Genomic DNA, 10834 nt, shown 5'->3' with positions numbered 1-10834 from the left:
CAGAGAGAGTTTTGGACTCAATGGGAACTTAAATTAATTAAGTAATCAAATTAAGTAATTTTAAATATTTTTTAAATTATTCAATGTAATTAGTAAATTTAATCATTGTAATTACATTCTTAAATTAAACTAATTACTTTAAAATTTTTCAATTAATAATTTTACAATTATAATTAATAACTTCAAAATTAATTAATGAAACCTTTTAAATATTAATTAATTACATTAAACTCACATAACCAAGTAAATTTAAATTATTAATTTAATTAATATCATGTGTGCTTTGAAACTTTTCAAAATCCCAAAACTACCCTTCACATATGTTATTGGATAGTTTCATGAGGGTCTTTTTCGAGTTTTGGGTATATCTTTTAAAAAGTTTTTATGTGGACAACTTTAGGTTCTACTATGAACATAAATTACAATCAACTTATATGGAAACATAAAAGCATCTAGGGGCATAAATGTTTACAAGACAACATTTATATATAATATATAAAAATAATTTAAACAGAGATAAACAAATATCAAATCCTTCTCTTTTTACAATTATTTCTCTAAGAAGTGCATTTGCCCCTACAACATGCTAGTAGCTGAAAAACAGAAAAAAAAAAAAGATATCTAATATTTAACCCATGACCTGCTAACAAAGCAAATTTAATAGCTTGACCAGCCAGGCCCCTAGGTTGTTCACTTGATCAACTTTTTTATTAATATTCTAGGTCCGGTTTGCATGAAACCTGCCATTTGATTGACTTAGGTGGTTGAATCGTTGATCCGTCTAATTAGATCACCGGGTCATAGGTTGCACACTCAATATATGTACTTTCGGAGACCATAACTTTGCATTTGGAATTTTGGATGTTCAATTGGGTGATTTTTTTTATTTGGTAATGTTTTGAGATCTACTAAAGGCACCTTGCCCCCCTACTTTTGCCAAAAAAAACCCCTTTTCAACCTCAAATCATTATTTTTAGCCTTTTTTAATTAAAAAAATATAAAGTAAACACAAATTACATACATACATATATGTATTTATGTATGTATATATGTATATGTATATTCTAACCTGTTCGATCCAGACAGTCTGGTGAACTATGACTCAAAGATAAAAAATTGGTTTTTTAAAACATTGGATTATGAACTAAATGGACCATAAATCTGGATGGGTGATCACTATTTGAGTCAACAATAGGTTGAAAACGCTGATTACCTTGGGCTACACCTTCAATTGGTGATGAATCAACTAATTAACATATGAAAGTGCAATGATTACATTAAGAGGTATATTGGTATTGGTGAACTTTTCTTTCCTTTGAATTCTATGAATGCAAAGAATGCTATTCTGAATTCTGAAAATTATCAAATATCTATTTTAACCTCATATATGGGAGTTTGTGTTTATCTTTTTGGGGGTATCATTGGAAAATAAAAAGTTGTATAATTGTACTTTAAGAAATAAGAGATAAGAAGAAATGAACACCCATTTTTCTCTTATGGTCCATTTGGTTTCTGAGAAAAAGTGGGATGAGAAGGGATGAGATGAGAAAGGAAGAATTTATTTTTCTCATTTTTTGGTTGTGTTTGTTTGCTGAGACCTACTATCCTATAGAACACGCTTCTAGTGTTTGGTTGATGAGATGAAGGGAAGAAGAAATACTGTAGAACTGGAGCAAATCCATGGGGCTAGGAACAGATTTGGACTAAATCCATCGGAAAAGCTCTAGATCTGGAGCAAACACATGTCTCTGGCCAGATCTAGAGTGTCGAAGTTAAACTAGAGATTTGAAGACGAAGACAATAACCTGTCCTACCTTCGCTAGAGAAACACATGTCACTGAGAAACGAAACCACCAAAAACGTTACCTTCGACAGAGAAGAAAAAGACAATTACATGTCCTTGTTGTTTGAGATTTGAAGACAATAACCGCCGGAAACAAAGACATAACTTGTCCTTCCTATCCTTGTTGTCTTCGCCGGAGAAGACGAAGACAATAACCACCTGAAATATTACCTTCGCTAGAGAAGATGAAGACAATAACCTGTCCTTGCTGTTTTCGCTGGAGAAGACGAAGACAATAACCACCGAAAATGTTACCTTTATCGGAGATGAAGGATACAGGTGATTGGAGTTCGGACCACTGCAGAGGTGGGAGATGAAAATAATCCATAGTCCACCCCTCGATAAAGTTTCCTCACTGCCATTGCACGACTTTCATTTCTCAGTGGGGTTGCACCTATTTGGTGAGACCCTACATCCCATATTTTGATAATGATATTCTCATCCCATCGCACCATCTCTCCCAAAACAAAGAGTCATCTAGGTCGCGCGAACCAAACATACCATTAAAATAAAAAGATTCTTAAGAGAGAACTAACACACCTAAGGCTTGATGTCAACTTGAGAAGAGGAAGATGACACATTAATGGAGCATTTGTTCGTACATTGCCAAAACTTTCTCTGGCCAATGAAACAGAAAACAGCAAAGCTCTTCCTTCACTTCACACGCACTCTCTAGTGCGAGTGGAATACCCAGTCTGGCCAATTCAAAGTTCAAACCCCAACTCATCTATTCATCCCACCCAAATCTATCAAATACAACTTTTTTGACAGGCTGAACCGCTGTGATTGTCTGGAAAACAGTCGCTGGCCGGGTCAAATTGAAGGTCGGTTGTGTCGAGCCCGTCCATTAAAATCCGGTTTCAAAATGAACCCATTTTCAGCATCGTTCCCCTTCCTTCTGTCCGCCAGGTTCTCCCCGGTCCCTTGTCCCTACTATCCCGTTTCCGTCAGGCCTAGCATTTTGGGGCACTGTAGACTGGGACTGGCATTCCGTAGGTCGTAGCAACTAGCAATCAATATCACCACACAGTCCATGATAAGACCATAAGATTTGCTCCACGTACGGTCACGATATTTCTTTCCTAGTTGAACGTACGGGCGAGATTTACAAAGACATGCAACACCTACAGCAGTGGAGTACATTAAATACTCCAGTCGTCGTAGTTTGGTCTCGTCGATAATCTCCTTGATTGGACAGCCTGGGCTGTCCTTTTTCGGTCGTTACTGTTGGATTGATTGGAAGTGTCGTGAGCCCTTTATCAAAGCCGTTGAGTTAGAATCCTCCATCTCCATACAGATGATACATCTTATCAGCTCCCGAACCGGGGATTACAATCCCACGGCTGTGCCTCGGTGGGGACAGTTTGATCTGTCATAATGAGGACTTGATAAATGCACTAAATGCAACCAATAAGGACTCCTTCATTTGAACACGTTGGAGGCTTGCAGCTACCCTTTTCGAACGGATAAATTATAAGGGGGTGATGATTCAACAACCGCGCTCCCACTGAGAGAAGCATTAGCGTCCTGATTGGCTGAGAATTAGAAAAATCAACAATTGAACGCTGCTGCACAGCTCTTGGTTAATTGACGAGAGCGCGCCCACTGGAACCCACTCGATCTTTGCTCTCTGAAATAAGAAAAAATAAATAATAATATCTCTTTTTCTGGGTACGAGTCCTTCTGATCTGACGAGGACGAAGAGCTAAGGGAGTCCAGGTTCGCTTCATGCTTTCATGTGGGTCCTACATTGTGAGTCCCACTCTAATTCTCCTTCTTCAGCTCTTCTCTCCCTTCCCTCATTTTTTAGAATTATATATACTTTTACGTTTTTCATTATTTCTTCTCTCAAACAGACGACCACGAGCGGCTGCCCCCCTCCCCCCCTCTTCTATATCGCTTGTATGAAGCCTAGAGCCTCCGGTGTCCAAGTTGCCACGTTCAAGTCAGATGCGTTGGTTGAAATTTTGAAAAAAGAGGATAATAAGAAATGAAGAGAACAGTAGGAGAATCTGATATTTTCGGTTCATCTGCTCTGCTATGAACTACAGAAAGAGCCTAGAACCCAAAACCGCTTTTCTCCTCCTCCTCTGCTTAGTTTCAGCGGACTACACGGCGCAACATGGCCGGTTTTATGTCCGAAGAACCAGGTTGGTGGAGGGTGGTGTTCACGACACTGGTTTTGTAGGTTGTGCTCCGACACTGGGTTTGTTTTTCTTGGAGGAAGGAGGTGGAGGAGAAGGGAGAGGGGTCTTGAGTCTTCTTATCGTTGTTGTCTCTGTTTCTGCTGCTCTCGTTGGAGATTGGTGGTTTCTGTGTTCTATACGTTGCGTGATTGGATAAGGCGGCAGGTGGCGAAGCTACTACTGAAAACCGTCCAAATCAACCAGTGTTTTACAAGCTTAAAGGTTGGCTCGTGAAGAAGAGGAAAGAAAGAAAGATCCGAAGGTGTTTTCATTGAAATCTTGTTTCCATTTGCCACGGGAGTGTGTGTTTTTTTTAGGTACTGCTTTTAGTTGCCTTGCATTTCTGGTGCTGGTATCTGGGCTTTTAAAGGTCGGTATCAGTGGTCCTTCGCATTCTTTTTGTTGGCGATTTTTGTTTATGGTGTCGTGAGTTGTAGAGATCTCGTGCTCTTCAACTCCGCTATCATAAGTAAACACTGAAGATGGAAAAAATATATATATATCTTGCAAGAAAAAGGTAGATAAACAGAATTTAACAGAAGAGGAAAAACAGAGGAAGCGGAAATTTTCAATTTTGGTCTTTGGAGGCTTTGGGATTCTGGGTATTTTAGATCTTGAGACCTGGCAAATGGATTTCTTTTAATTTTGGTTTTTTCTCTTTTTTTTTTTTTTCTTTTCGTGGTTTCGTTTGGAATTTTTGGTACGGGAATAGATCTTGATGTTTGGGTTCTAGGGTTTTAGCTCTGGGAGGTTTCCCCCTTTGCCACCTCTGTCGGATTGTTAAAAGACTGAAACTTTCGCCACAAAGTGGATTGAAGTCGCAGGTCGTAGAATCAATGTTGAAAGCATTAGCCACTGGGCTGTTGATTTCTTCTCTCTTCTTCTCTGTTTATGCAATGGATAGTGGATTCCCACGCTGCAACTGCGACGACGAGGGCTTCTGGAGTGTGGATAACATCCTACAAGGTCAGAGAGTGAGTGATTTCCTTATCGCTGTAGCCTATTTTTCAATCCCTATCGAACTCCTTTACTTCGTTAGCTGCTCCAACGTCCCATTCAAATGGGTCCTGGTTCAGTTCATCGCCTTTATAGTCCTTTGTGGGATGACCCATTTGATCAATGGCTGGACTTATGCCCCACACACGTTCCAGCTAATGTTGGCGCTTACCATCTTCAAATTTCTCACTGCTCTGGTTTCCTGTGCAACTGCAATCACCCTTGTAACTCTCATTCCTCTGCTTCTTAAAGTTAAGGTGAGAGAGCTTTTCTTGAAGAAGAAGGCATGGGAGCTTGACAGAGAGGTTGATAGGATGATCAGACAGAAGGAAGCTGGCCGCCATGTTCGAATGCTGACGCAAGAGATTCGGAAGTCATTGGATAGGCATACCATCTTGTATACCACTCTGGTTGAGCTTTCTAATACTTTGGGACTGCAGAACTGTGCGATTTGGATGCCCAACGAGATCAGAACAGAGATGAACTTGACCCACGAGTTGATAGGGAGGAGTTCTCGTCCTACTGTCCCCATAAACGATCCAGATATAAGGGAGATTAAGGATTACAAGGAAGTGAAGATCTTGATGCCGGGTTCATCTCTCGGTCTTGCAAGCAGCGGTGGTTCTGGTGAGCCGGGTGCGGTGGCTGCAATACGGATGCCCATGTTGCGGGTGTCAGACTTCAAAGGAGGAACACCTGAATTAATACAGCAATGTTATGCAATACTGGTTTTGGTTCTTCCAGCATCTGATACTAGAATTTGGAGTGACCATGAATTGGAGATAATTAAGGTGGTTGCTGATCAGGTAGCTGTTGCACTGTCCCATGCTGCAATTCTTGAAGAGTCTCAGCACATGAGAGAGAAACTGGCAGAGCAGAACCGGGCATTGCAACAGGCTAGGGAGAATACAGTGATGGCAAGCCAAGCTAGGAACTCATTTCAGAAGGTGATGAGCCACGGGATGAGGAGGCCAATGCACTCCATCTTGGGGCTGCTTTCAGTGATGCAACATGAGAATCTGAGCAGTGAGCAACAAATCATTGTTGAATCAATGCTAAAGACCAGCAATGTTCTCTCAACATTGATTAATGATATAATGGAGATTTCAACTGCGGATAAAGGAAGGTTTCCATTAGAGATGAGATCCTTTCGGCTGCATTCAATGATCAGAGAAGCAGCTTGCCTTGCCAGGTGTCTATGTGTTTATAATGGCCTCTCTTTCAGCATTGTCATTGGGAAATCAGTGTCTGATCGAGTGATTGGTGATGAGAGAAGAGTTTTTCAGGTGATCCTGCATATGGTTGGGAATCTTCTTAGTGGGTGTAATGGAGGAGGATCTATGACATTCCATGTCTCTCAGGAAAATGGAAATATGGGCAGGGATGATCAGAAATGGTCAATGTGGAGACCAAGCTCATCTGATGGGTATGCCTATATAAAGTTTGAAATTGACATAAATAATGGTGGTTCTAAATCAGAGGGCTCTGTATCAACTCTACAACCCACAAGTAGGAAACACAGCAGTGAGGGAATTGAGGTAGGGCTGAGCTTCAGTATGTGCAAAAAACTTGTGCAGGTAAAAACTATATCCCCTGCCTCTATTCTGTTTTATCCATACAAATGAGGGGCTTAAAATCTTCTAATTTGAATAGGAAGTTGTGAAGTTATGCTCCAGATGAAAATAGTAATAAAAAAACCATGATTTCAACATGTGAAAACCATATAGCTAATATTCTGCTTCATGAGTAGCCTTATTTGGATGAGTAACTGATTACTCATCTACATCATTGGAATTATGAATCATTCAAATTTGGAGGTCTAATGGCATTATAATTGCAATTTTTTCCATTTTATTGAGAAAACAACATATAGTTTCGCAAGCTTTTGGAGCAACAGGAGTTTATTCTCTTAGAGGATGGTGCCTTAAACAGGATAAGCTAAAAATAGCTGTTTGGACAAATTTCATTGTCTACCTTGAACATTTCTTATTTTTTGAATTATCTCCTAAATTTTTACTATTACCATTTGGAACTCATGAATTGAAGTGTATTTTCAAAATCTCATATGAAATTTTAATTGCACATTTTACCTTAAATTGACTAATCATGTAAATGATTAAAGGTCATTTGTTGTTAGCATTTTTTCCACCAAGGCTCAGTTTGGAAGGAGTACAAATACAAATATGTACAGTACAAATACATATAAAATAATACAAAATGTAAGGTTTTGCGCTCTACATATTTGTGTTTGTACTCCTTCCAAACTGAGCCTAAACTACTCAATCCTAAAGATTGCGCACTACTATATGTAAATTCTGTGACTAGCAAAAAAATGTTATAAATGTAAGTCCACAGTGAAAAGAATCTTGTATATGTAATTACAATGCTAATAGTTAAACTGCAGGGGTAGAATTTGCCCTGATTTTTTATTTAATATCCCAATTTATATCTATATAAGGTGGGTAGTAAGAATTTTAAAATTGTCTTTACTGTTATAGGGTGTATCTGCTTGTAATGACTAGTAATAGTGTCACTTTCTGAGAATTTCAATTTTTATAATCTTTCTCTACCATCGAGCCTTTTGTGTTTGTGTGTGTGTATATCTGCAGTCAGCATTACAAGGAATTACTCCCATATTCCTAATTTGAACCTTTTGAATGCAGTGAAAACTCCTTTGGTTATTCCACATTATTGGTTAAAATCTAAGGTGTTTATGCTTTTAAATGGAAAATGAGACACTTCTTGCTTGCCATGGCATTTATTTTCACTTTCTATATTTCAGAACTTAATATCTTGGGTCTTGAAACCAATCTGCAGATGATGCAAGGGAACATCTGGGCAGTTGCAAACACTCTTGGTTTTGCACAAAGCATGACACTAATCCTCAGGTTCCAACTCCAACCATCTATTGGAGGAGGCATCTTCGAACCAGGTGGATCATCAGAGAAACTAACTTCAGAGTTCAGGGGCCTTCAAGTTATTTTAGCTGATCATGATGATATCAATAGAGCTGTAACACGGAAACTGCTTGAGAAGTTGGGCTGCCAAGTTTCTTCTGTTTCATCTGGGTTTGAATGCCTTACTGCTCTGGGACCCTCTGGAACTTCATTCCAAATCATTATTTTGGACCTCGACATGCCTGAGATGGATGGCTTTGAGGTTGCAATGAGAATCCGAAAGTTCCGGAGCAGGAGTTGGCCATTGATTGTGGTCTTGACGTCTAGTGCAGATGAAGATGTGTGGGAAAGATGCTTGCAGGTGGGAATAAATGGTGTCATCCGAAAACCAGTTCTGTTGCAAGGAATTGCAGATGAGCTCCGGAGAGTCCTGCAACAGGCAAGCAAAGGTGTGTGAAGACAGAAATTGTAAATTACTTGTTCACTTCTGGTTTCCAATATTCTTTCTGACAGTCTGGGGTGTCAGCCAAATAATTGAAATAGCCACATTTATGTTTTTCTCCTCCAGATTCTGGAAAAGAGATGTAGCCTTCAATCCTGAAATGGCATAAAAAAAATTAGCTCCCTTGGTTTCTTTGATGAAACATGGTAATAGTCAAAGTTAATCACAACTATCCATTACATCCATCTAGTAATTTATGTCCTTGAGAGATACTTCATAATTTTAACAGCAACTGCAGTGTAATGAGGCAAGCATTTCGAAGACCAACTTAAGGGATTTAAAATGTAAAACTGCATGTTTGCATTCAAATGGGCGGTTCAATTGAAGGACCTTTTAGGCATGAATGGTTTAAAAATGGTGCAAAATTAATGTCATCAAGAATAAGCATTAATTATAAATTATCGTTTAGATACAGGATTATGTCATTGTAACTTGGGTCGGACCAATCTGAACTCAACCTGAAAACATAGGGATAGGGTTGGATTGGGGTTAGACGGTTAGTTTTATGGTTTTATTTTAACACATCAGGTTGGGTAAGGATTAACCTTAACCCAAGCCAACCCGGCCCAGTTGCACCTCTGGTGGTTCTTGATATGGCAGCTTAAGAATAAGATGGTATCTCATGGCTATTACGATTGTTTATTTTATTAATAAATTGGTTTAAGCAAGTTAATAAATACATAATTATCAACCTTTTTTAACAATTTGTATTTGTATTTGTGTTTCTTCCAAACGAGAATTGCAGTCATCTCTCAATTCATAATAGAGATGTGGCTCCAATTCATGGCGGGTAGAGTAGGTAGGAAAAGTGAGTAGGAAATCCCAAGTACTTCGAAACTGAGCCTTAAAAAAATGGGCCAATTAAAATAATATTTTTAAAAAGGAAAGAGAAAATGGTAGATATATTGTTTTAATTTTTGTTACCAAGGATCAAGAGATACACACCAATACCAAATTTTTAGTATGAGTGCATATTAACTCATGCTTTTTGTTTTTTTTTTATCAGTCTGAGAGAGAGAGAGAGAGAGTGAGAGAGAGCTAAGATAGGTAGATTAATGCATTCATTCTTTTCTTTTTCATGTGCCTGATAAATCTAAAGCATATGGCAAGAGAAAAGCTTAAACAGTTTTGGCGAACAAATCAACCGGGATTGTCCTAGGGACCGTAGTTGAATGTTTCAGTAATCCTATTTATTTTCTGTGATTTTCCACAGGCCATTTTGATAAGCAGACATCTTTTGAGTTATGAAATCCTGTCTCATTTTCTAGCTTGCACTGCAAATTTACAGTGTAAACTATACTTACATTTGGACAACTTGAGTGCGAAGGTGTTTACAGCTCACCATTATTGGTTTGAATCTTAGCTTGTTATAAGTTATAATCAACCCTTTATTGAGTAGCCGACGTGCACCCCTCTTAACCTCACAAACCTCTGCAACAAAGTAGGAACATGGGGACCCAGATATTCCAGATCCTTGGATGTATTCATGAAATTCAATCTTGTCTGCTCTAACAGTTTTGCAGTACAAATCTGAATTGGGTACAAATTGTGCGTCGGGCTCAGTTTTCCATTCATTTGTTTAACTACAATTTACACTCCTGTCTGATGCAAAATTTGCATTTTATTTTTCATTTTTTCACTAAAAATGAAAATTTTGCGCGACCTTCTTTATTTATGGTATTGCATGCAGGGATTAAGGGGTGGGGACAAGGTGCATGTACACTGAGCTTACCACAGAAAACCTATAGTTATTTGGAAGGATGTCGAGTGACCATCTCAACTACTGGATCATCACTACATAAAATGATGATCACATCATTTCGCTTTGCTTCCTACCTTATTCCTCCCAACCAAAGAACCTTCTGCCTTCATTCTCTTTCATATAAAGTGGAAAAGATTTTACTATTTACAAACATACCAAAGAAAAATATAAAACAAAAATAAACCAGAATTTACACTCAACCTATACTTACACCAATACAAATGAAAGGGAAACAGAAGCCATCTGCACTTACACCAGTACAATTGAAAGGGTAAATTTCATATGGAATTGTCCATTGTGATCATCAATGGATATACCTTTCAAATATCAGTGGACCCCTCTTTTGCAGATATGACTCGTAAATTGTCATATAAACTGATTTTGGAATCTTATCTTTGAAAGAAATTTTATAGTACATCCACTTGGAGTTTGTTTTGATTTGGAAAGGACTAAGGAGAGAAACTAGTACAAGGGGCTCTGCATGTTGAAAAGAACAATAAATTTAAGCTATAAATGGACATGGGCTTATGGGGAAAGAGTTAAATGGGCCATAAAATAATCCAAGTTGAAATTAAATAACTAGAAAACAAGTAAATAAAACTGGCCCACTTAGAATGGGAAAAGTTCTGAAAGCTTTGTCTGTTGAAT

The 10834-nt window shown here is 38.4% G+C and overlaps 1 protein-coding gene across 4 annotated transcripts; it reads left to right on the top strand.

Moving 5' to 3' along the window:
- Positions 1-3699: 3699 nt before the first annotated feature.
- On the top strand, positions 3700-8566 carry LOC148878884 (ethylene receptor 2-like). Of its 4 annotated transcripts, none has more exons than XM_088960256.1 (3): positions 3700-4995; positions 5283-6602; positions 7843-8566. In XM_088960256.1, exons 1-3 carry the CDS (start codon positions 4921-4923, stop codon positions 8377-8379), a joined length of 1932 nt encoding a protein of 643 aa, XP_088816382.1. In that variant the 5' UTR covers positions 3700-4920; the 3' UTR covers positions 8380-8566. The 4 variants fall into 4 exon arrangements, with proteins under 4 accessions (XP_088816382.1, XP_088816379.1, XP_088816378.1 ...); XM_088960253.1 differs by having other exon boundaries at positions 5278-6602; XM_088960252.1 differs by having other exon boundaries at positions 3700-5003.
- Positions 8567-10834: the final 2268 nt, after the last annotated feature.

This window comes from Nelumbo lutea, chromosome 1, assembly GCF_056320005.1.
Source record: "Nelumbo lutea isolate HS-2025 chromosome 1, American lotus-T2T, whole genome shotgun sequence".
NCBI classification, from domain to species: domain Eukaryota; kingdom Viridiplantae; phylum Streptophyta; class Magnoliopsida; order Proteales; family Nelumbonaceae; genus Nelumbo; species Nelumbo lutea.
This window is presented reverse-complemented; position numbering and strand designations above follow the sequence as displayed.

Coding starts and splice junctions, on each gene's coding strand:
- LOC148878884 (XM_088960251.1), top strand. CDS start 4,866: ATGTTGAAAGCATTAGCCACTGGGCTGTTGATTTCTTCTCTCTTCTTC. Junction 6,603..7,842: donor TGTGCAAAAAACTTGTGCAG/GTAAAAACTATA, acceptor ACCAATCTGCAG/ATGATGCAAGGGAACATCTG.